The sequence below is a fragment of the Paroedura picta genome, chromosome 17, assembly GCF_049243985.1.
Source record: "Paroedura picta isolate Pp20150507F chromosome 17, Ppicta_v3.0, whole genome shotgun sequence".
NCBI classification, from domain to species: Eukaryota; Metazoa; Chordata; class Lepidosauria; order Squamata; family Gekkonidae; genus Paroedura; species Paroedura picta.
This window is the reverse complement of record NC_135385.1, coordinates 23,115,536-23,140,479: the sequence shown is the minus strand read 5'-3', so window position 1 is coordinate 23,140,479 and position 24,944 is coordinate 23,115,536. Positions and strand designations below refer to the sequence as shown.

Below are 24,944 nucleotides of genomic sequence, written 5' to 3'. Positions count from 1 at the left end.
TCTTTTTTTTTTTTCCCTTTCTTCCCCCCCCCCTTCCCTCCCCGCTGCGGAGCGGCGTCGAGGAGGGCTGAGGGAGGCGGAGGAGGAGGAGGAGGAGGAGGATGGCGCCGGCGCTCCCGCCGCCCGCGGGGCTCCCTCTCGGCTCCCCCGCCGCCTGACCGGTGAGTCCTCGGGCTGGGGAGAGGGAGGGGCGGGGAAGGTGGGCTCGGCCCTCGCAGGCGGCAGGCAGGCAGGTGAGGGACCCCCTCCGGCCCCCCGCTTGTCTATTGCCCCCCAGCTGCCCATCAATCGATACCGAACCTGTCAATCAACACCCAGCACGCTGTCTGGGTATCCCTCTACCTGCCCATCATCCCTCCATCTCTCTCGAATCTGCCAAGCCCTCCAGGTGCCTATTGATCAATATCTCCTCCATCCATCCAAATCTATCAACCTGCCTCTCTCTGTCTATCGAATCTCTTTCTATTAATCCGCCCATCCCTCTAGTTGGCTGTCCTATCAATCAAAATCTGTCTATCAACGTATTTATCAACCTATCAATCCCTTTTCTGTTAATCTATCAATCCCTCTAGCTGGCTGTCCTATCAATCAAAACCTATCAGTCTTGTCTATCAACCTCCCTCTCTTTCAGTCTGAATCTCTTTTCTGTCCTCCCTGCAGCTAGCTAGCTATTCTAGCAATCCAAATCGATCAGTCTGTCCATTCATCTATCAGCTTATCTGTCTCACTATCAAATCTATCAATCCCTTTTCTGTTGACAAATCGCTCCATCTATCTATCAAGCGATACCTAATCTATCAATTAAAGTCTATCCATCTATCCGTCATCCATCCTCCCATTCATCCATCCCCCTCTCTCTCATCTTATCCAGATAATAATTTCTTCATTCCTGTTCATATACTCTATTAAATGTCTGCATGACTGTATAAATGCACCCTCAACTCCATGCATGTTTCTTGAGAGAGCTATAGATATACGCATGCATTTTCTTCATACCTAACATACCCTTATAATACCTAACATAAACCCTTGACACACTCATAACTGTGCCCTCACAACCTTAACTACACACACACATATATACACACATACACACACCTATATGTATGCATTTACTTGATATGATATGCCCTCATAACTGTGTACTGTATATATACTCTATAATTGTATGCTTTACTGTATAAATGTACCCTGAACAATATGCCTTCGTTTTTTGATATGTGACATGAACCCCTAACTATACATATATATATATGCATTTCTCGATATCCAACATATCCTTATATCTGTTCCCATAAACCTTTAACATATAACTGTATACCCACATACATATTTTCTTGAGATGTTACATGCACTTTACTGTGTATGGTATATGTGCTGTAAATATATCCATTATTGCATATCGTATAAATGCACCCTTAATTATATGCATGTATTTTCTTGAGATGTAACATACCTGGCCAGGCAAAACACCCCCGCCCCTCCAAAGTTTGACTAGGCAAATCTCCCCCCCCCCCCAAGTTCACCAGCAGCCATTTCACGCATGGCTTCATCTCTCCTCTCAAGTGTTCCTCCTGTCGCTACTTTGGCAGCTCTAGTACAATAAAGAGGGGGCTGTGAGAAGATCTCTCTAATCCGAAAAAAGCTGCCTTCCTCTCGGTTGGTTGTGATGCATTTAGGGAAAATGTGTATGTTGCAGGGATGGGGTGGTGTTGGTGTGGACGTTTCTGGCTGCATGCACACAAATTCACACCCCCGCTCAGGATCCAGTTCCATGGTGGTGGGCTGATTTGGCTTCTTGTGGTGCGGTGTCAGCTCTCCTTGGAGCTCTCAGTAGCTGGCCTGAACCTCCGGAACTTAACCAGGTTCAGCCCTGATAGTGCTCCAGGCCAGTGGATTGATAGGATAGCCATATAGGACAAAGTGCCCTTGAGCATGGGTACAGAGTGTGTTTCCTTCCGCTCAGTATAATGCCACTGTCCCCGGCACATCAGGGAGATTGTGTGGAAGCAGGAAGGGACTCTTCAATGCAAGATTTTGTAAAAACCCAATAGGGAGACAAGAGGTTTTGGCATTATTTTCAGTCCCTAGAATAGCCATTTTCATTTTTTCCCCCTTGAGAAACCCCTAAAACATTCTTCAGGCTTCGAGAAACCCCAGAAGTGGCACAACCCTGCACAATATGGTTGGGAAGCAGAGCTGTGGACACACCCACCCAGGACCCCTCCCCTCCAGGCCCAGCGTTGGCCATTTCTGGGAGAAGGGGGCAAGTTGACCTTCTTGAAGCCTGAAGAATGAGTTGAGGAAGGCTGCCATATATAGTTATAGCGCTTGATAAATGTTTAACATATTTAATTTTAACAATACATTAAAAATGAATTAACTTCCACCTGTTTGGGAAACCCTTGCAGAGCCACCAAGAAAGCCTCCCCTATAACTTTCCCCGTTGTATTCTCCCCCTCTTTCCGGCATTTTACTCCCCAGGGGTGCTCTGAACACGGATAAGGAATTACACAGACCCCTTCCTGCTGACTGTCTTGGTGCTCCTCTTTCTCCACTTGCCTGGTTCCTACTGTGTTTCTGCGTCTCTCACCCATTACTTCACGTTTCTGCTCCTTTCCTGATACAACCTGGGACTTTCCAAGGCCCTCTCTACTGCATTATTTTACTTAATGTACTTTCTTATTCTTTATGAGGGCTGTAAGGGCCTGGGGGGAAGTAACCCCCCCCCCACACACACACAGCTCCGTCCAGCAAATTTAGGATGGGCTTGACGTTGCAGTTACGGCAACGTTCCTTCCAGCATTGCACCTTCCCGAGCACCTTCAGGTATTTGTTCCAGGCCTGCGTTCTGGGGAGTCTGCCAAGGGAGCCTCCTGCAGCGCAGCAGAGCAAGGTCTTTTTGCACAATGCTCTCGGGTCCCTCTTGGTTCTCCGCTGCGACAGACTCTTCCAGCCTCATGTGGAACAAACAGGGCCTGGATCAGGGAACAAATCAGACTCGTGACCGTTAGCACAGGCCTACAATTTCCCGAGGTCCCCCAAGAGCCGGGATTGAAGTACTGAATCAGAAGCTGCGGAGCTTCGTTCTGTGAAGGGAAACTTGGGCTACGGTCCTAGTTGCAGCATGCTGTTCATAGGTCCTGAGTGACTAGTTCTTTCGACAGAGGCTGTGACACTTGGCTGTCAGCGTGAGGACTGGCTTGCTGGCAAACCAGGTTAGACTCCTCGCTCCTCCACGTGCAGCCAGCTTGGGTTCATCACAGCCCTGATAGTGCTGTTCTCACAGAGCGGTCTTGTCAGAGCTCTCTCAGCCCCACCTCCCTCATAGGGCATTTGTTGTGCAGAGAGGAAGGGAAGGTGATTGTAAGCTGCCTTGAGACTCCTTTCAGCAGTGAAAAGTGGGGTATGAAAGCCCAACTCTTCTTCTTTCAGTCTCCAAGGCTTGGCAGTCAATTTTGAATTTGTAGTTTCCATGAGAGGGACCTTAGTTTTTTCAGCATCCTTCTAGAAATGCTAGCTTCTTGTTTATGCGAGGCAATGTTGAGCGTAGGTATTATTTTTAGGCCCAGATAATATAATCTCCTTTTATCATGGTGTTTATTTACCGTGTCTATTTATGCATTTATAGTTTATTTTTGTTAAGAATAGAAATAAAAGTAATACAAAGTTCTGAAACACAAACTATAAAGCTGTTACAAAACACCAAATATACACACGCCAAATCAGTTTCTCATTCTTCTATTTTCCAAATTTATCAGACATTTGGTTAGTTTACATTTTTTTTTGTACCCTGCTTTTTACTACTGGAAGGAGTCTCAAAGTGGCTTACAATTCCCTTCCCTTCCTCTCCCCACAACAGACACCCCGTGAGGGAGGTGAGGCTGAGGGAGCTGTGAGAAAATCATTTGATTTCTGAAAATCAATGGCTTTTGCGTAAGGTAAGGTATCCAACTCTATGTTGAGTTGTTCTTTTAGAGCCCCAGTGTGGCAAATGACCCAGTCTGTAGTGCTGATGCTTGTACCCTTAGGGGAGGGGCTGTGGCTAAGTGGGCGGAGCATCTGCTTGGTGCACAGAAGGTCCCCGGTTCAAATCCCAGCCGTCTTCAGGCAGTCGATGACACGCAAGATCTCTGCCTGAGACTCAGGAGAGTCTTTGGAGACCGTAATGACCTTGATGGAAGTTCATCTTCCCACTTCTGGCTCGTTCCGTGCGGGAGAAGCTGCTGGTGCTCAGCTGCCAACGTGGTTCTCTGGAGCGCACTTCCCTCCCCTCTCCAGGGAAGCATGTGAGCGGTTGGGACCATCTCTTCCAGCGTCAGCCGTTCTCCAGAGCGCTTCCCCTCTGCAGTCCTCATCCCTCTGCAGTCCTGCCCTGGCTGCTCATTCTCCCTGTCTGAATGGAAAAAAGGAGAGAGTTAATTCCGTAGTGGGGAGGTGAGCGCTCTGACCGCTGCTTATTAGGGGGAGGAAATTGCCCCGCAATTAGACGATGAGCTTGGCACATCGGGCGAAAAGAGACAGCTAATCCAGGTTCGGGATTTAGCTCCGATAAGCCTGCCGGCTTTAAATAGCTGCCACCGGAGAAAAGGACCCCGAGGCCTGGTTCTTGCTGCGCAGGCCTGGAGCTCCGTGACTCTCTCCGAAAAGTCAGACCTGCCTGCAGCCCATGAACCAGTTGGGGCAGGCTGGTTCACTGACCCACCGGCCTCAGTGCTTCCTACATCTCTGTACTCCACTCTCTGTAGATCCCTCTCTTCCTCGTTGCCAGACCAGGCAGCTACTCTTAGTATCGCTCTGTTCTTTATCAGCTTCCCTGGGGTCTTTCCGGACAGTCAGTCCGGAGAGGCCGTTGCTGTAGCATTGCCCTGGGGGGGTGCAGTGACGCTCCAAACCTGGTATTTTTTGGATGCTTCTTCGCCACCTGACCTTGAGTCAAGATATTATCAGGAGGGGGGGGGGATAGGCAGGACCCCCCACCTGCTTGGGCATGCCCTGTGTTTGCCAGGCCAGAGCCTTGGAGCTGCATTGCCTAAGATGGAGGGGCAGGGTTGGTTCCCCGAGAGGAAGGCAGCTTTGCTTCAAGCAACTCAGCGAATGGAAGAGAAACTTGTGGGGTGCCATTTTAGAAGACAAGCTGGTATTTTACCCCCTGAAGGAGTCCCAGAGTGGCTCGCAAACACTTTCCCCTTCCTCTCCCCATAACAGATGGCCTGTGAGGTTGATGGGGATGAGAGAGCTCTGCGAGAACTGCTGACATGACAGCTCTGAGAGAACTGTGAGAGAACCAGCCCAATTCCCCAGATTACAGTCTGTCGCTCTTAACCCCCACGCCACACGGGAAAGCCAGCCCCAGATAGAGGGGTCGGTGTCCCTTCTGAAGGGCCGTTTAACCCTTAAAGCTCTGGAGAGTGCATGGACGCTTTTCGGGTATGTATTTGCGTCAGGCGGCAGGCCTCTAAAGCTAATTTTCGGAAGCCCGTGCCGTTAGCTTGGCTTGGAAGCGGGTGCCCGGCTGCATTGATGGCGAGGCTCAACCACGGAGCTCAACTTGTAGGATTTCCCACTCATGACTCCCGTGCAAGCAAGCTCTCAAGAGGGGGCGGGGAGGGGGACTTGCATAACCAGAGGGGGGCTCAGTCTTAAGAAAAGGCAGGCGTGTGGGTGGGAGAAAGCTGCTTTCCTTTCAGAGGAGGGCTTAGTCATGAACCTCAGGGAAGCCGGCACCAGCGTAAAGCTTGCAGGCAGGTGACAAGTGCCTGAGAAACTCCAACGGCTCACGAGGCGAGTCTCAGCAGCTTCTCTTTTTTAAACCTTGCTGTTGGAATTACGTCCCTATTCCCCGGTTCTAGGCGTTTAAAAAACAACTGATATGCTGCCTCCTCTCAGCCAGGTGGTCCTGGGCCTCAAAGGAGTGGTCAGCAAACCCCACCCCACCTTTCAGAGACCTTCAAAGACGCAAAATCGGAAAACCAGACCTCCAGCATAAGACTCAGATGGGCCTTTAGGCGGTCTCTTGCGGCCTCGACTGACCTCGACTGGCTTTCTTGCAAGAACTGGGCGAGGAAGCCCGCTTGTTTCGGTCCTGGGTCCCTTCAGGCTGCAAGAAATTAGCAGGTCAGGTGGGAAGCGGGGCTCGAAAGCCCTTGACATACGGCGCTTTAAAATGTGTGAGGGTCTGCGGTTTTTTGGGGTGAAGAAGCATTCGGTCTTTGCTCGTAAAGCAGGACACTCCAGGAGCATGAGCAACCCCCTCACCTGCTGTTCTTGCCAAGGAGCCCTCACCTGGCGCACCCCATTCGCAGGTGGAGAAGGGCCTGGAGTCTTAACTGCAGTTCCCTTTGGTTGCTAACGTAACGCGTAACCAAGGAAAAGGCACTGGGAAATGAGATCACACCCTCCCACTTTTCTTAACGCTGGTTAGGAAGGACTCCGCCATGATGTTTCCATGGTGATAGAGTGGTGGATTCTCTTGCCAGCCTAAGCGTAAATGGTTCCCTTCAGGGCTTAGAATCAAAGAATCACAGAATCCTAGAGTTGGAAGGGACCTCCTGGGTCATCTAGTCCAGCCCCCTGCACTATGCAGGACACTCCCAACCCTCTGGCTCATCCCCTGTCACCTGCCACCCCCTTAAGCTTCTTTCCGGCTAGTTTTTGCTATTGTCGTGCTCTCTGGGGGCTGGGGAGCATTGTACTCTGAGTCCCTGGGTTCTTGCGGTCCAAATTAATTTCCTCTGGTTGGCCCAAGTTTGGAAGCTAAGCCCTGGTGGGTATTTGGAGGGGACACCCCCAAGGGTCGTGGCACAGAGGCAGGTAATGGCCAAGCTCCTCTGAAAGTCTCTTGCCTTGAAAACCCTCTGAGGCCTCCAGCAGCCCCTCAGAGACCACCAAGAGCTTTTTTGGGGGGGGGGGTGAGCTTTGGTGACCCGACAATCGGAGCTTTGGCTCTCAGAAGCTTCTACCCTGAGGATCTCGTTGGAGCTGGATCTAGCGACCGACAGGGCAATCCTCGTCGAGGAGTCTAGCCTTTCTGCCGCAGACGGAACGGATTCCTTCGCCGTCAACGGCAAGGAGGATCGCTCTCGACGGCGTTTCGCAGCCATGTCCCCCCACTGCAGAGATGGCTCTCGCATGCCCCCGAGATCATCCTTACAGCTTTTACGTTATAAGGTGCTCTGTGCTGTCTGGGGCTCTCGGGTGTCCGTTACATGATCTCCACCAAAGTTTTCCGTCGCTCGGCTCCGTCCCGTTAGCCTTTCATTTCAGCGCGAGCTTTTCCGATCCTGTGCCCTGTCCGGGCGTAGTCCTTGGGGGAGCAATCCTTGAAGCCTTCCCCAGACCTGGACGGCTGTTCGGCGCATGCGAAGCGTCCGTATCCGTTCTGCAAATGCACTGACCGATGCAAGCCGGTCCCCCCGCTTCAGGTACCTCTCCACGAATGGCCGTGGTCTCTTCTCTCTTTCTCCGGGGTTGGGGAAAGTGCCGTGCTCAACGGTACCGAATCGCCTTTAGGTGGGAAGCTTCCAGAAGGCATGTTTAGCATAGCAGAGTGCCTTCTGATGCTCATGCATCTTCCAGCCGGAGACTTGGATTAGTTCTTTATCCCACGTGGCGGTTTCAGCAGTCGGTCGGATCCTGTGTCCAAAGCGCACTTCTGAGGCCTTTGTGTTTTCAGCCCAGGAATGTGAGTAGGAGAAGTTCAGCCTAGAGACTTCACTCACGACAGAGGCAGAAAACAACTCAATGAGCTTTTTGTGAGAGCGGGCCCATTATCTCTCTGGGTGCTTGTGGCTGGGATGGGCGTGAGGGTCAAAGGCCCTTGGTGTGGGGGTAGGGGGAGGAACGGCAGTTATTGGGGCAAATGAACGGCAGCGACGGGTCTTGCGAGCCTGGCCGCCTTTTGTAATTCCGCACAAGGTGTGTTGAGTCACTCGTCTGAACGGTGTAATTTTCTCAACTGCCAGCCTGCAACGTAGGATCAAACATGCTGTCTTTCGCTCGGATTTCTCTTTACGTTTTTAGCACGAGTTCTTAGCGCAGTTGGGCACGGCTTTGCACGCGGCTGGTTTAAATAACCGTCAAAATTCGACGGCATTTGTCTCGGGGTGGCCACAAGACATGATGACGCCTCTCACGCCAGACGAAACGGAAAGGGTTCTTGCGCTTGAGCTGGGGGTGGGGGCCGAGGGCTTCAAAAGGCTTCTGATCTGTGTGGGAAACCTGGCCCATCCCAGGTGATCCTGTGCATTCTCCCGCTGCCGACTCTGACCTTCCGCCACGTGGAAAGAGCATTGACTTCGTTGTGAAACCGAATGGACATGGGTGCTCTGGCTTGCGGGGTCGGGTGGGGGTCCGTCCAACGTAGATTCCCTAACAGATTGCTGTTTCTCTTCCCTTACAGGCGTGAAGTGAAAATGGTGCAAAAATATCAGTCCCCTGTTAGAGTCTACAAGTACCCCTTTGAGCTCGTCATGGCGGTAAGTGACCCCCTTCCCAATTTCGGTCTGCAGAAAGAGTTCTGCAGAACTGTCGGGTGGGCGTGCCGACTGGTTTTGGGTTCTGAACGCAAGATTGATTGGAAGCTGTGCCATGGGACGACTCAACGGGCCCGAACCTTGACCCACGTTCCTTTTGTACAGCTTTGTCAGAGCCTAGTTTCAAAAGCGCCCCCCTCTTGGATCTGCACAGCCTGTTTGCTGCCGGAAATCAGCATTCAGCCGTAACCTTTCCCTTCTAGCGCCCGCAGCCGGATCGCCGCGTGCTAGGATAATACGGTCTCTCTCTCTCTCGCAGCCGGTTCAGGCTAGGTCAGCGCTCAACGGGGCAGCTGTAAGGAACCTGAGAGGGGTCACCCTCGCAAACTCGCTCCTGCGTTGAATTCATTGGCTAACGCAGCGTGTTACGGGCAGAGGGAAAGGCATCTGACCTTGAGGGAGACCCTCTTTCTGAGTTGCAGAACCGCCTCCTCGCCACGATATATCACAGCCGTGGCTTTCGGGGGAGCTGCGGAGGCTAAAGCGCCGACCCGAGTTCTGGTTCTGATTCCACATTCTGCCAGGCTAAATCTTGCTGCAGTCCACGGCAGCCCAAAACCGTCCTGCCCGGGTCAAGGTGAGGCAGATGTTGCTTTGCAGGCTGTCTTCAGGCAAACTGTGCCCCGCTGGGAAGGCCTGGCCACTTTGCTGACCCTTCTTCACTTTTCTCCTCCCTCGGCCTGTTTGGCTTTGTTCAGAAGGTGGCCAGCGCAGGGCCCTCAAAATACTTCCCAGCCGCTCTGTACACTTCTGTGCAGGAGGCTGTGTTAGTGCCGGCAGCCATCCGGAAGGACAGCCCAGGTCTTTCTGCTACTGAAGGACTGCAGGGGAGACGCATGTTTCCTGATGAAGTATCAAGATGTGGGCAGGACAGAATTGTGTGGCCGATTATGCTGCAAGGGAACACCTGTGGCGGATCAGCGAGAGGAGCCAGGGGCTGGATGCATAGGGATCAGTCACGTCCAGGACCTCTTTTGTCGGATTGTGACCTGCTTCCGCGTGACCTCTGACGCAGGAGGCCAAGGGCTAGTTCGCCACCTCTGTCTGGGATGGGTAGACGTTCCTGTATCAGTTATCATGTTTCTGACACCGAGATTAATTGTTAGTATTGGGAGCCGCGGGCCTGACGGCGTATGTATTTTCGTCCCGGGGTATAAGGGCGAAACACATGTCCTGACCATCCTGTAACTTTCCACTGGCTTTATTTTTAAACTGAAAGGCAGCCATGGAAGGATTCCCCCTTGAGCAGAGCGCCTGATGTTTGGGGCGGGTGGGGAGTCTGCTTAACCGTTTCCCTTCAGGCTGGTGCTTCTGCTCAGATGTTTAAGCGGCCCCTTCTGCTTGCCCAAAGGCCCGAAACCACGTTTTGTTAAAGAAAGAAGGAACTGTGCAAAGTCACGCAGCCCGACAGCAGCTATACCTAATGGTGTCCTGATGCAAATGCCCTGAAACTGGCTATTTCGCATGCTTACAGCGAGGGCAATCCTTTGCCGAGATCTTGTCCCGGTTGGAAACAAGTGTAGAGAGCTGAGAAGTTTGCTCAGCCCTTGGGGCTCCAAGCTCTTTGAGGAGATCTGTGTGCCATCGGAAATCAGCAGGCACGGAAGATGGGTCTCCCTTGCGTGGCAATCCCAGGTCTGCAAGTCCTAGCTTAAGATACACATAAGTTTAAAAGAAATTCTGGCAGCATCAAAAGCACCTTACTGAGACCTATCCCTGTATGCATTTTATTGACGGAATTATAGCTCTTTGCACGTTTTCCTCCCCGAAGCACTAGTCCAAGAGACGGATAAAACAGTACTGTTATCTGAGGAGAATCACCTTTTTTGCAAGTGTTCCGTGTGTTATTTTGGGGGCAATATCACCGATCCCATCTTTAATACATCTGTGCAGTCCCGCCCCTCTGCTCATCTCTCTCGTTTGATCTCCCCAAGAATCTTGCGCCTTATTCGACGAGGACCTTGAAGGGGTCACGCTCACTTCTGCACCATTAAATGCAATTTAATCCTTAGCGGGGACGTGGCCTCCAAAGGCCGAGCTACTTTAAATTATCACGGCAGCCGCTCCCGGCTCGCCTGTTTTGGGATCAGTTTCGCTCACAGGCAAAGAAGCATCTTGGTTGCTTAACGAATGTCCAAAGCCATGTCCTAAGATAATGCAGTTTTTCAGTCTAAGCCATTGTGTGCTTGCCAGGGCCCTGGATAGTCCTGAAATAGACCATTGTGTACTCGGTGAAACATTCCCCCCCCCCTCCATTCTATGCTTTTGGGATCCTTCCAAAAATAGCATCTTCTCTTGGTGTTGGAGAGATGTGTGCCTCCCTTCACCATGGGAGCACAGTTGATGGTCAGTCAGTTCTGCCACTGGCGATCTATCCTGCCCACCAGTTTTTTAGCTATTACTCAGAACACTCTCACAAGGACAGTTTCTCTCCCAAGTTGGGCTTGAATTCCGAGTAATGCAAATTCCTCCTTTGTCGGCACCAAGGTGTATCTCTCAGCGTCCAGCGCTGTGTTAACGTTGACTGAGAAACGCCAAAGTTCACCTCTCTGTGGGGTCATCCATGCCCGGGCCACACCCCTCAGGGTCGCCGCAGTCCCAAACGAGAGATCAGGAGCAGCACGTGAGCGCTCGGGCTTTGATTATCCTTCCTGCTTTTATATGAGAAGGTCATGTCTAATCAGAAACCTGGGTGAGGCCTTTGGGTAAGAGAATGCCAAAGCCGGGCGCTCTGCAATGCTTCGAAGGTCTGATCTCTCGTCCTGGTGGGAATCGAACCCGAGCAAAGTTAGTCGTCCTGCCTGAAAGACGATTTGGGAATAGGCTGGCCCAGGCCGTGAGAACTCAGGCTTCGAAGCCCTCCCCGGAACAAAATACACAACCAGGCAGCACTGACACCTTAATTAGTGTGAGAGCGTATTCTGCTGTTGGCTGAAATTGAGTGGTCAGCAAGGAGGGCCCTGAATTTCACCGCCAGAGAACACTCCCTGAAAGCACTGACTGTGTATCTTGTCCGTTCCGCAGGCTTACGAAAAGCGCTTCCCCACCTGTCCGGAGATCCCGGTTTTCCTGGGCAGCGAGATCCTCCGGGAATCCAGGAGCGAGGACGGGGCCACTCATGTCATCGAGCGGAGCTGCAAATTAAACGTCGACGCGCCACGGTTGCTGAAGAAGGTGGGCTGAAGAAGATTGCTGAAGAAGATTCCCCACTAGAGCCCAAGGAAGCGTCTCGGGCCGCTCCCCCGCCTCCTCACCGCCCGTGCTTCTTGTTCTCTTTCAGATTGCCGGCGTCGAGTTTGTATTTTTCATCCAGAAGAACACGGTGAACTGGAAGGAGCGAACTCTCCTCATCGAAGCCCAGAACGAGACCTTCGCCAGCCGGGTGGTCGTCCTAGAGATCTGCAACTACTCAGTAAGGACGCGCCCTTCCTAGGCCCCTGGTCCCAGGGACAGGGAGCCTCTTGTTCTCTCGGGACCCATCTGGTCGCTTCATGCACAGCACAGTTTGAGTCCAGGGGGGTGGCACCTACAAGACCAACCAAGGTATAAGCCAGGGGTAGTCAAACTGCGGCCCTCCAGATGTCTGGAGGGACTCCTGGGAATTGTAGTCCATGGACATCTGGAGGGCCGCAGTTTGACTACCCCTGGTATAAGCTGTTGCGTGCAGGCACAATGGCGAAGCTTATACCTTGCTCAGACCCACACGGCTACCTGCCAGATTCTAACTGGTGTGGGAAGTTGTAAATGAGGGTCTGAGTTCTTGCTTGTTTGAGTTGTGGCCCTGCGTCCTTTTCCGTTTGGGCCAGCTGGACGGAGAGCTTTCGACAAGAAAACTTGCTTTCTCTGCTTGTGGTTACAGCTTGCTTTAGGCTTGGCTCTGAAAATAAGGGAGGTTCCCCCCCCCTTCCCCGTTCCATACTATATTTTCGATCTAGTATATCTCCTTCGGAACTAGTTCTCCTTACTGGAGTACCGGAAACCAGAGAAAGCGGAAATGGCCTGAGCACCGTTCAGATACAAATGGAGTTCCCTGGGATATATAAGGATCTCCGTTCGTTCTTGCTTATATCTGACGGAGGGTTCTTTTGCAAGCTTATATTCCAGGAAGGGTCTCCACCGGCTATGTCAGCCCACCCTTGGTGCAGCAGAGGTTTACTCCTTTGGCTGGCCCGGGGTACGAAAGGCGGCTCAGTCCATCCTCGGAGGCAACTCGATACCCTTTTGTGTTGGATAAACAAAAGCCCAGATTGTGTTACTTACCTGCTTTGTTGGCGTCTGCTCAGGACACTTCTTGAAAGCGGAGCCGCTCGGAAGGGAGCAGCTGCTCTTGGTGGCTCGTAGCGACCTAAAACCCAGCAGGACTTTTAGATGCCGGGGTGTGCTAGAGCCATAGACCAGTCGCTTAAAAGTACAGTCACTCTTTCTTGTTTTCGCTGGGGTGGGGGTGGCGACAGAAGCCAGAACTGGACCCAGAGGTAGAAGGCCCTGCTGGGTCACTGCTGAACCGTTGTAAGGCTGGGTGGGCTATTTAACCTACCGGCTTCCTCTCCATTGTCCTTCTCCTTAGGACATTTTTTCCCTCTTCTAGTTGGGTTTATTTACTGTCCCCAGAGGGGCGTGACGCACGCACGCACATATAAACACACACACACACACAAATCTTCCTTCTGCCTAGAAATTGTGCAGCGTCCCTACTTTTTAACTCTTCTGGGCGGCCTGTATTTGGAGCTGCCAGCTCCCCCCCTCCCCCCGTTGCATTTAGGCCCATGTGGGGGCCTGTTTCCCAGGTGGCCCGGCGGCCGTTCAATGCTTCTCATTCTTGTCGTGTTCTGGTGTAATTTTCCTCCCTTTCAGCCCTGAGAGAAGGTGGTCTGATGGAGCAGAGCAAGGGCTCACGTTTCACTTTCCGTGACAGCTGATAGGAGAGACGGAAGAGGAAGATCGCATCACTTAATCCTCCGTCCCCTGTTTTCCTCATCTTTTTTTCAAAAACAAATGTCTACGATCTCCTTCCCGTTCTCATTCGTCTGGCTAGATTGCCTCGCAGCCTTCTGATCTACCCCTTCACACAGGAGGGAACGTTTTCTAGGAACACAGAGGGATAAATGTGATATAGGCCAATTCCAGGAGATTCAGGGAGTCTCAAAGGAGACAAGGACCTCTGAGACCTTGTTTGCCGTGCCTTGATGAACCCGAAGCTGTCTTCCTAAGAAGGCCAAATATTTTTTGGGGAAGGGGGGTTGTCCTAAATGGGCTTCCTAGCTGCTGCTTCTGGAAGCACCGGCCTGTGTGCAGATCTCTGACCGTGCCCCGTCTTTGTCCGAGGTTAGGTCCACCCCGAGAACGAAGACTGGACTTGCTTCGAGCAGTCTGCTTCTCTGGACATCAAATCGTTTTTTGGCTTCGAGAACACTGTGGAGAAGATTGCCATGAAGCAGTACACAGCGAACATCAAGCGGGTGAGGCATCTGCAGGATTTCCTTTTGGAGGACGTGAGGCCGAAGAAGTCAAGTCGCTCGGGAAACTCCGAGGCTGCCACATTTTGGCAAAAATGGTTGCGGAATTAGATCAGCCGAGGTGGAAGTCTCGTTCCAAATGCCATCATGTTCCCCTTGTTAGAGGATTCTGAGTTAAATTTTGCGTTTGGTTTCATTTTATTATTTAATTTTATTTATGGGAGGGGATTTATAGTCCACCCTATCTGGGAATTCTGGCCCGATAACATTTTCTGGGTCCGTACAGTCCCTGTATAAAGTTACAATTAGCTCAAATGAAAGCAATAACGTTAAAACGTTTACCTTAATATCCTGTTAACAAGAAATATTAAAATCGATTGGAGCGTCTCTTCGGGGTGGGGGTCATTCAGTCTAAAGTATTGTGAAGTCATAGCTAAGACTGGATTTGAACCCAGTTCTTCACACCCAAAAAACGTGTCCACTGATCCACGTCGGACACGTTTTGCTTTGTGAGCGCCAGACACCTCTGCGAGATTAAGAAGGCGGTTTACACATCTAATTTAATGTCATCTGCTTAACATGATTCAGTTGAGACGTTCAAAAACTTTCCCATTGTAGACATAAATTGAACATATCCTATTGTTACCCGTCGTGAGCCAATTCGGAAGGGCAGGCTATAAAAATAAAGCTATTGTTGTTGTTATTAATACAGGTTTACCCATCTAATCAATGCTCTGGTTCCAGGGTAAAGAGGTGATTGAGCATTATCTGAAGGAGCTGATTTCCCAGGGCATCACGTTCATCCCCCGGTGGACCCCTCCAGCGGTCTGCGAGAAGGTGGCCAGCCAGGCTCCGTCACAGCATGAAAACAGCAAAGCGCCGTCCGAATCCGGAACGCAAGGAAGCGACAAAGGGAACGGAGGCACCTGTCCTTCCGCTGAGTCGTCCCCCCCTGACGGTATGCGGCCAGTCGATCCCCAGACTCCTTCTGCCTTTGCCTGTGCCGACCTGGAGCAGATGGCCTAGCGCACCGTCCTCCCTTTGCTTTGTCGATCCGTGGCTGGCGGTTCATTGGGGCGGGGGGAGCCTGGTTTTCTCTGTGGCCGTCCTGCCGCCTGGCAGCTGCACGGCCGGAGGTGTTCTGTGCCTGTCCTAACGCACTGTCAGCTTGTGTTTGGGGGACAAAGATGTCTTCCCGCTGCTTCTTGCCGAGCCGGCCCAGGGAGCCCTGTCGCCTCTCCGTTCCCCCCTCCCTCATGTTTGCTTTCCTCTTTGTTCCCAAGCGGCCTCCGACGACGCAGCTGCCGTCCTGCGGCTCGGCTCTCCTGGTACAGAGTTCCCTTTCCGAGTGAGCGGGCGGGCGGGCGGCTGCTCTCGCCTGCAGGTGCCCATCTGCTTTCCGAGCGGCCCCGGGGAGAGCCCTTCCTCTCGGTTTATTTTGAGCGTTTCCGCCGCATCCCTCGGCCAATAGCTTCTTTGGGGCGGCCTGCAAAAGCCAGGGGGGAAAGGGCCAGCCTTCTGCTTCTGCCTTGCTCCGGAGGAGCCGAAGCTGTCCTCGTAGTGAAAGGTGAACGCCCAGCTTGTGCAGCGCTGGGCGGAAGGGTGTGTTTTTCGCTGCCAAAGATTACGCAAGCCGTTGTTCTGTGACCCCCTCCGGGAGAAGGACTGCTTGATCTCGCCTCTTCTTATTTCAGATTTTTTCTGTTTGTTTGGCCTTGCATCAGTATGTTGCCTTGAGGGCTCAGGGAGGATAAGGGCAACTTAGTTGTATGTGCAGGTCTTTCTAAAAGCCCTCCTCCCCGCCGTGCATGTAAATGCATTAAGGAGTTGGGGGGGAGAAGGACAGAAACAGGATTTTAAAATAGTGGATTCAGTGGACAATTGGGGCGGGGACTGAGTACAGGATAGGAAAGAGGCGGAAGGTGCAGCTACCCACTGCTTAGTTGGGGAGGGGCCCTGGCTCAGTGGTAGAGCCTCTGCTTGGCATGCCGGAGGTCCCAGGTTCGATCCCTGGCTAAAAGGGCCAGGCAGCAGTGGATGGGGAAGCCTGGCACTCTGGATAGCCACTGTCAGTCAGAGTAGACCAGCCAAGCTGTGGGTCTCTACATGTCCATGGACTACAATTCCCATGAGCCCCTGCCAGCGTCCCTTCGCTCCGCCTCAGCTGGCCGGTCCTCAACACAGAACCAATGATAAGTAACAGGCATGCGTTGACAGTCCGGTTGACTGGCTTCCCTCCGGTGTTGTTTCAGCTGACAAACTGGACGCCGATTACATAGAAAGATGCCTGGGCCAGTTGACCCCCATGCAAGAAAGCTGCCTCATCCGACTCCGCCAGTGGCTGCAAGAAACGCACAAAGGCAAGGTGAGCGGCTGCGGGGGAACCCCTCCGTTCGGAGCACGGAGACGTCACGGGGCCTTGAACAGCGCCGCGGATTGCGTTGAGTTTAAGGCGTTGTGTTTAAGGCCCCTGTAATCCTTTTTCAGACTTTGGGGAGCTCCGGAAGTCATGCCAGCTGACCACGCCCCCTCACCACACCCCCAGCAGTGACATCACTCCCTGCACCCTTAAACCCCTCCCTTTTGCTCCCTCCCCCTGCCTTTACTACTCCTACGATGGCCGCGGACAGGCACAGGGATTTTATCGTGCCTTTTCAGCCGTTTTCCTGGGGGTGTTCACGAGCCCTAAACCGGTTTTGTCGCCTCGCCCTTTCTCCCCGCTTCAGATCCCCAGGGACGAGCACATCCTGCGCTTCCTGAGGGCCCGCGACTTCCACATCGACAAGGCCCGGGAGATGCTCTGCCAGTCGCTGACCTGGCGCAAGCAGTACCAGGTGGACTACATCTTGCAAACGTGGAGGCCGCCCCCTCTGCTGGAGGAGTACTACACTGGAGGCTGGCACTACCAGGACAGAGGTGGGGGGAGCTTGCTGCAGGGGGGGCCGGGCAGTGCCCTCAGGGAGGCGGGGGTCAGCGGCTGCCCAAGAAGGCACCGAGGTCTGATTCCAAAGCTGCAGGCATCTTGAGAAAGGAGGCCCAGTCAGAGGTTCTTGGGAGCTTTGCGATCGCCATAGCTGGGCATTGCAGATCAGCAGAATCTCTTTCACTGAAAGCAAGGGTGGTGTTGTGGTTAAGAACGGGAGCGTCTAATTTGGAGAGCCAGGTTTGATTTCCCCATGCTTCCTCCACATGCAGCCAGCTGGGTGACCTTGGGCCAATCCCTGCTCTCTTAGAGCTGTTCTCACAGAGCAGTTCTCTCAGAACTTTCTCGGCCCCGCCTCCCTTTCAGGGTGCCTGTTGTGCAGAGAGGAAGGGAAGGCGATTGCAAGCCGCTTGGAGATTCCTCCGGGGAGTGAGAAGCGGGGTATAAAAACAACAGTGCTCTCTCCCTCTCCCTCCTCCAGTGGATACGGAACTAATCTTGTTGGCTTGCTTGTTTTGGGGTCGACTCTTCCCTTTGCGGGACAAAAAGGATCTCTGTGCTCGAGCCGCTTTGTTCATTTTTCTTTTCAAAGATGGACGGCCCCTCTACATCCTGCGCCTCGGCCAGATGGACACCAAAGGGCTCGTGAAAGCCCTGGGAGAGGAGTCGCTCCTTCGTCACGTAAGAGAGGACTTCAGACCATAACAATAAAGATCCTTGTTTATTGCAAGGCTCAGAACTGCACTGTAGTAACAGCCGCCTGCGCCTGCTTCCCTCCCCAGGTGCTGTCCATTAACGAGGAGGGACAGAAGAGGTGCGAGGAGAACACCAGCCTCTTGGGCCGCCCCATCACGTGAGTGCGGGAGTCCCGAGCAGGCAGCCCGAGTCCTCCCGCTCCCCCTCCAAGGCGGGCCTGACGGGCTTCCTCCCTTGCAGGTCCTGGACCTGCCTCGTCGACCTCGAAGGGCTCAACATGCGGCATCTCTGGCGGCCGGGGGTCAAAGCCCTCCTGAGGATTATCGAGGTGGTCGAGGACAACTACCCCGAGACCCTCGGGAGGCTCCTGATCGTGCGCGCCCCCAGAGTCTTCCCGGTCCTGTGGACCCTGGTGAGTGACGCAGGGATCTTGCCTCCCCCTTGCCCGCGAGGCAACGTGGGTTTTGTGTCGGCTTCTGGCAATCAGGACTTCCCGTGGCGGTGACCGTAGCCTGCAGGCAGCATGGTGCAGCGGGTAAAGAGCAGCGGCTTCTAATCTGGAGAGCCGGGTTGGATTCCCGAGTCTTCCTCCCCGTTCAGCCATCTGGTTGACCGTAGGCTAGTCAGTTCTCTTCAAGCTGTTCTCATAGAGCAGTTCTCCGAGAGCTCTCTCAGCCCCACCGACCTCACGTGGTGCCTGTTGTGGGCAGAGGAAGGGAAGGACCCCGGTTCTTCCACTCCTGGTGGATTTGGGTTGTGCTTGTAACGAGGCTTCTGTGCATCCTCCTCAGTGAGCTGTTCTGTGCGGCTTCCGGTCTCCATTCCAGGTGAGCCCCTTCATCAACGAGAACACCAGGCAGAAGTTCCTCATTTACAGCGGCAACAACTATCAAGGGCCCGGGGGGCTCGTGGACTATCTCGACAAAGACGTGATCCCAGACTTCCTCGGAGGAGAATGCGTGGTGAGTTGGATCCAAAGCCGATGGCTTCAAGGCAAACGGTGCTCCTCTTTTGAACAGTCTCTTTGGAACGATTGCACCCTCAAACAGGATTTTGCCATCATACTTTGAGAGTGGCCAATCAGCGGACGCGTTCCTGTTGGCGGCAGAATGTATAAACTTCCAGGTGTCCATCTGGCAGCCCCTTTTCTCCCACCCCCTATCCTCGCCCACCTTTGTCCTCTTTGTGGTCTGTGTTTATCCTCGCATGGTGGCTTGCGGGAGCAGAGCAGCCCTGCTGTCTGACACGGTTCAGGGGTGCAGATCTGGGTTTTGTGCCGGACTTTCACTGTCTGTCTCCCACTTGTCCACAGTGTAATGTTCCTGAGGGGGGACTTGTCCCCAAATCGCTGTATCAAACCGACGAGGAGCCCGAAACCTCCGACCACATCCGCCTCTGGACAGAAACAATCTATCACTCTGCGAGTATCTTCAAAGGAGCTCCCCACGAGGTAGGAAGGGGCGGGTCTCCTGGTCAGGGGGCGGGTCTCCTGGTCAGGAAGGGGTGGGTCTCCTGGTCAGTTAAGAAACGCTGGAGGAGTGGAAAGCTTCTCACTAGGTGGAACCTGGAGATCTCCCATTATTCCACCTGATCTCCAGACAGCCAAGATCAGCTGCCCTGAGAAAACACCCACAAATTTAACACACTGTGGACAAGAATGAGGACCCATAATACACATCTCACTTAAAATAGTGCCTAGTTTTATGGAGTATAAAGGTATACCGTACTTTGCACTACTGTACATACAAAGACGACTTGTATATCTCACGCATCAGCTGAATCCTTCGCACTTATGCTTGCGGTGGCTTTGGTCTCTCCAGATAGTCGTCGAGATCCTGGAAGGCGAGTCGGTCATCACGTGGGACTTTGACATCCTGAAGGGGGACGTGGCGTTCAGCCTCTTCCACTCCAAGCGCGCCCCGGAGACGAGCCGGAAGGAGGCTGCCGTGGCCAGCACTTTGTCCACCGGGGAGAACGTGCAGCTGATCGGCAAGAGCTGGGCGCTGGGGGTGGACTACAGCCGCGTGGAGTCCCCGCTGGTCTGCCGGGAGGGCGAGAGCATCCAGGTCAGTTGTGATTGTGCCTTCCATTGTCGGCCTCCTGGTCTACCCTGTCCCCCTCCCCAAGCGATTTACCCATAGACTGTTGGGTTCGTCTTTTAAAATTAAGATGCAGTTCATTTTTTAAGAATTTTTACATTGATATTTATTTTTGTTTGTCAGTGTTAGCCACCATGACCCTACTGTAAGATGGGCAGCCTATAGATCAAATTTATAAAATAAATAAATAGATAGATGGATGGATGGATGGAAGGAAAGTAGGTAGGTGTAGGGATGTTTCTAGATGTTTTTAGATTCCCATCCATCAGTTTCATGGCCCCTTTTGTTTTAAAAAAACCCGTATTTTCACTGTTGGGTTCCGAGTAACACAGACGGCTTCCATGATGGCACGACCTCCCGTTAGTGTTTCCGTGACTCGTTCCTCTGGCTCCGCCCCTTTCCCCCAGGGTTCCCACGTGACTCGCTGGCCCGGCTTCTACATCCTCCAGTGGAAAATGCACAGCCCCGTGGCCTGTGCCGGGAGCAGCCTTTCCCGGGTGGACGACGTCTTAGCCTCCCTGCAGGTCTCTAACCACAAGTGCAAGATGATGTATTACTATGAGGTGCTCGCCTCCAAGGAGTTCAGGTAGGAGGGGAGGGGCCGCCGCTGCCTCGCTCGCCGTCCTTATCGATCTCATTTCTGCGGAGTCACACAGGGAGTCGGTACAGTCAGCGACCCGGGACAGCCAGTGGCAGTCAGGGCCGACCCTGCTTGACTTCCGAAATCTGACGAGATTTGGCTAGCCTGCGCCGGGCAGGGCAGGATCTCTCCTACCACAGACTGTACACAGCAGGATAGATTGCAGACCCTAATCATTTATCCAAGTGAGTCCGTGAACGTTGTTGTACGGCGCAGCCTTTTCGACAACGTACGCAGAGAAGAAGGGGAGCTTTCCTGACCAGGGCGGGCAGGATGTAGCACAGAACATGGTTGTTCTAGCAGCTGGCCTGCTTAACTGGCCTAAATCCAGGACAGTGCTGCACTACTCATCTGAATGTGCCTTGGAACCAATCCCACCGCCAAATTATTTGGTTTCCTTGCTTGGGGAGCAACCTCAGTGCTCCGACTCCTTGTGGACTGAGCTGCTGCCCCGTCTCTTCCGTCCCGTCCCTGACACGTGTCATCCGGCCTCCGACATCTGGGGTCTTCCCGGGTGAATCAGCCTTAGCCCCAAATCCCATTAGGGGTAATCCGTGGAGCGTAGCTGCCGAGAGGTCCCGCACCGTCGCTTGAGCCGATCCTTTTTATTTTCTCCCCGCAGGTTTTTAATTAAGGGTTTCCCCACAATTCAAAAAGAGAAAAAAGCCTCACTGGATAAGAGGGCTTTCTGAGGGACCCCCGTGTCCAGGCAGCCAAGCGAGACTAGCTCCTCTCAGGCCTCACTTGGGGATTGTCTAAGAATCCTGCTTCCTTCCCTCGCAGGGGGTCCATGTCAAGCCTGGAGTCCTGCCACAGCGGATTTTCCCAACTCAGCGGCGCGACGACCTCTTCCAACCAATCGCAGAGCAGCTCGCTCATTTCCAGATAACCTCCCCCAGGCGAGCGTCGAGCAGTTGCCTGCCGGGCCCGGACGGCCTCACTCAGGACTGCCCCGCGGACCGAACCAAAGAGCCAGACGGCTGAGTGGGAGCGCCGCGAGGACGGCCTCGCGGGAGGCGGCAAAGAACGGCGACTGGGACGGGAGATGGTTCCCAGGGGGCGGCCTGCTTGACATCCTTATTTATTTTCAAGGGAACGGGCTTGCGTGCTTCGAAGCGGCAGAGGCCTGGCGTTCCCGGACTGTCAGGCAGAGCCGCCCGGGCATTAGAGGGCACAGCACTCTCCTCTTGCATGAGCTGTACATAACTCCAGTGGTTAAAGGGCTCTTCCCAGACAGCGTCGCTCTTTGTAACTGCAGAGCTGCCTGATGTCGCCTTACCCGTTAGGACCTGTAGAATTTCACGTGTAGCAAAAACAAACAAACAAACAAAGCCAATCCTAATGTAGTTTTTTGGGGGAGAGGGGGGGGATCCGCCAGGCGACTTTAAGTTTTATACGAGGTGCAAATAGCAGCGATACGATCGATTCTGCTGAGGTGTATATAAAGGGACGTGGGAGGGGAGGGGAAAATGCACATTTCCAGGCTCCTTGAAGTAGGAGACATATCTCGGAGTTTAGATGCCCGACTATATTGCTAGCTAACTTAAGACTTTGCCATCCCTGAGAAGACGTCTCAAACGACGTAGGCTCAAGCTTATCCTACAGTGCACTGAAAGGGCTTCTTTCTTAAAGGAGCAGCACTGATCCCCGCCCCTTTAAACTTTCCCGTTTTTTCCTCAGGTCTGTGAGCAATAAAATGAGTAAATCCGTACCCTGCCCCCCTTTCTCGGGGGAGAAAGCGGGTTGCATCATGGTACAAGGGCTAAGCAAAGCAATATTTAATTTCCGTAGGCACAAAAGCTCTTATGCCGCAATGAGAAGATTTTGTTTTTGATAACGGGAGCTAACTCGGGTTTCTTTTTGGGGGGAGGGGAGGGGGGAGTGGGCAGGCACTTTAAGCGTGTGTGTGAGGGTCGGCGTGTGCGTATCAAACTTAAAACTCTTAAGGACATATTTATTCAACTACTATGAAGGTTTCAATGTAATAACTTATTTATATCGTTTTCTAGGTGCAACTAAGCTCTTTGTTACGGGCCCTCCCTCTTTCTTGCCCTCAGGTGTTTGGCCTGAAAAGGGTAGTGCGGGTGCAGGTCCGCATTCCAGCCGTCTCCCCTTTTCTTACTCTTTCGCTGCTGCTGCTGCTATACGGACTCTTCGCAGGATAACTCGGGGAGGGCGGGGCTGCGAGGGGCACTGTGGACACTCTCCCCCGATGACACTGCTGCCCGCACAAGCTTTGGAGTCGGAGGGCCTCGGTTTACGGAGTCGGTGATTACATGAAGGTGACATTGCCTACAGAAGGAAAAGAAGCGAGGCACAGAAAGGGGGTTCTCCTTGACCGGCTTTTCTTTCTGCTTCTTTTAATTGGGGACGGTACCGCCATTTGGCTGGGAGACGGGCCCGGCTGGATCCTGAAAAACTTTGCTTGCTTGCGCACTTGTTCAGAAGCTCGCTGCGCGGTTGGGATGCGGAGGTGAAGCCAACCAGGACGGGTCTTCTCTGCAGAGCGCGTCACAGCGCTTGCTGATGTGCCATGTAGAGGCACCACGGGGAATTAGCTGCCGGAGCTGGTTTCGCGAACCGAATCCCCGACAGTTGTGTGGAGGAGGCGGCTGGAACATGCCTCCATTACAGCTAAGCGGAGGAAGAACTAAGCACACACCCAAACCCGAACGTGGCTGCTTTTTGACTCACAGTTGCAGCCTTTTGAGGCCGGTTTTCCGAACAAAGGCCAGGCGTAGCCGAGTACAAGCCACGTCCTGGGCGGGGAAAATTTTCAGTTCTTTGTGGAGTACTGAATCATGGCACAATGAAGAGGACACTTCTGAGAGCACGCATGCTCAGCGCGGTCGTTTTTTTTAAAGCCAGGCTTTCCGGAGTCGCACCGGTGAACTGCCTCTACTGGCGTGGACTGGAGCCACTTGCTATGTAGATCACCTGTCAGCTACAAAATCCCAGTGGTGTTTTTATTTATTTATTTTTTAACGCAGAAATCCTACAATTCAAAGACCTATTCTGAGCCATAAAGCGAAGACGCTCTGTCCCAACCGCATTTGTGCATTGTTGTTTTCCTTTTCAGGTGTCCAGGGGGGAGCCAGTGCCCACCTGTATGATCTGAGAGGGCTGATCCTGACCCCTGATCTGGACCGCCAGTTTGCCTTGAGGTTTGGTAGGATGGCGGGGGGATAGGACTGCCTGTGGGAGATCAGCACTGCTACTATGACCCCCCCCCCACACACACACACACGCACGCACTTGGGATCCATGCTGGCAGAGCTTGGCCTTCGGGAGAACTTGGCCCCCTGATGGAAGGGAAGAGCAGCTGTTAGCAAATATTGAGGCTTGCTTGATAACTCCACGCGAATAGCTAAGAAGCATTTTGTCTTTAAAAGGGCTGTGTTTTCTCTTTAGTTTTCAGAGGGCAGTCTGTGGGCGAAGAGCTAGATTCGAGTCCAGCGGCACTGGAGAGACCGACAGGTTTTTTGGGGGGGTGGGGGTGGGGGTACAAACTTAGTCGAAAATTCTGTGCTTGAGTTTTCTCAGCTTCTGGGAAACTAGGACTCCCTCCCTAAAGAGATCATATGTGTGGAAGCTCGTACGCAGTTGGTCTCAAAGGTCCCCCTGGACTCAAATGTCGTTCTGCTGCTTCAGACCAACACGGCTGCCCACCTGAATCCAACAAGATAGCTGTCATCTAGTTGCGTTTTTGGTGAATGTGAACCCCTTCTCAAAGAATGTGAGCTGTTCTCTCTAGGGAACAGCTCGAGCTGTGCAGGGTCCCTGTGCTGCCCATTTTCAGGTTATGCCTCTCTCAGGATGTGTGGGGGAATCAGAGGGAACGTTACTGGGTCCTCTCTCTATAGCCATAGCCCCCCTGCCCCTACCCCGGTCTTGTCCTGAAGGGGCCCGGAGCTGCCTCTGTCTTTGACCCCGTTAGGAGAGGTTTCTTTCCCCTTCCCCCGCGGCTGCACGGCTCTCTGGAACCATCCTACTGTGACCTTTTCAATGTGAGCCTTTTTAAAAAACACAGCAAGCCATTCTCGGCAGCCCACGGCAAGGGCCGCCTGAAGGACGTTGCTCAGAGACGCAGGGTCACGCTGCACCTTCGTCTCTCCCGGCGGGCCCTCCGTGCGCTGCTTGAGCCATTCCCGGCGGGCGGAAGTGCTCGACAGCTGTGCGGCTCACAAGGGCATTCTGACAACGCAGAAAAGCTTGCATGCGCGTCTCTTCTCCTTTTTTTAAAAAAAAAGTGGTTCATTTTTGTCAGTTGGGGGAGAGAAGGGATCACTATTTGGTCAGCAGCCAGGCTAAAGCTGTATTCTGGCAAGGAGGAGTTGGGTATTGCTGGTCTGTTTCTGTCCTCCTTTCTGTAAATTAAAAATAAAGTTAACCCGCTCATCTGGTGGAAAGACTCTTTGACTTCAAGCGGTGGGGGAGGCGGGTGCCTGACCTGTGGCTGTGCTCCCAGGATCCTTCGCGGTCTCATCCACTCCCCCCACCCTTTTCCCGTCCCTGAATGAATCTTGGTCCAGAGCTACACTTGGCATTAAGGCCTCCAGTCTACAGACAGGGACTGGAGATCTCTCAGGATTCCAA

General features: G+C 53.1%; 1 protein-coding gene across 3 annotated transcripts; it reads left to right on the top strand.

Annotated features, from left to right (window-relative positions):
* Positions 1–20: 20 nt before the first annotated feature.
* SEC14L5 (SEC14 like lipid binding 5) lies at positions 21–24,746 on the top strand. Of its 3 annotated transcripts, XM_077316007.1 has the most exons (17): positions 32–161; positions 3,863–3,941; positions 8,402–8,477; positions 11,559–11,708; positions 11,815–11,946; positions 13,865–13,993; positions 14,735–14,948; positions 16,243–16,355; positions 16,717–16,906; positions 17,506–17,594; positions 17,696–17,766; positions 17,850–18,021; positions 18,437–18,571; positions 18,922–19,059; positions 19,430–19,675; positions 20,116–20,294; positions 21,132–24,746. In XM_077316007.1, exons 3-17 carry the CDS (start codon positions 8,415–8,417, stop codon positions 21,235–21,237), a joined length of 2,127 nt encoding a protein of 708 aa, XP_077172122.1. In that variant the 5' UTR covers positions 32–161; positions 3,863–3,941; positions 8,402–8,414; the 3' UTR covers positions 21,238–24,746. The 3 variants fall into 3 exon arrangements, with proteins under 3 accessions (XP_077172121.1, XP_077172122.1, XP_077172123.1); XM_077316006.1 differs by lacking the exon at positions 3,863–3,941 and having other exon boundaries at positions 21–161; XM_077316008.1 differs by lacking the exons at positions 32–161; positions 3,863–3,941 and adding an exon at positions 5,244–5,430.
* Positions 24,747–24,944: the final 198 nt, after the last annotated feature.

What these genes read in the sequence shown, in the direction of transcription:
- SEC14L5 (XM_077316006.1), top strand. Translation starts at nt 8,415, where the DNA reads ATGGTGCAAAAATATCAGTCCCCTGTTAGAGTCTACAAGTACCCCTTT. An exon ending in CTCTTGGGCCGCCCCATCAC is followed by an intron (nt 17,767 to 17,849) that starts GTGAGTGCGGGA and finishes CCTCCCTTGCAG; the next exon opens with GTCCTGGACCTGCCTCGTCG. An exon ending in GGGAGGGCGAGAGCATCCAG is followed by an intron (nt 19,676 to 20,115) that starts GTCAGTTGTGAT and finishes CCTTTCCCCCAG; the next exon opens with GGTTCCCACGTGACTCGCTG.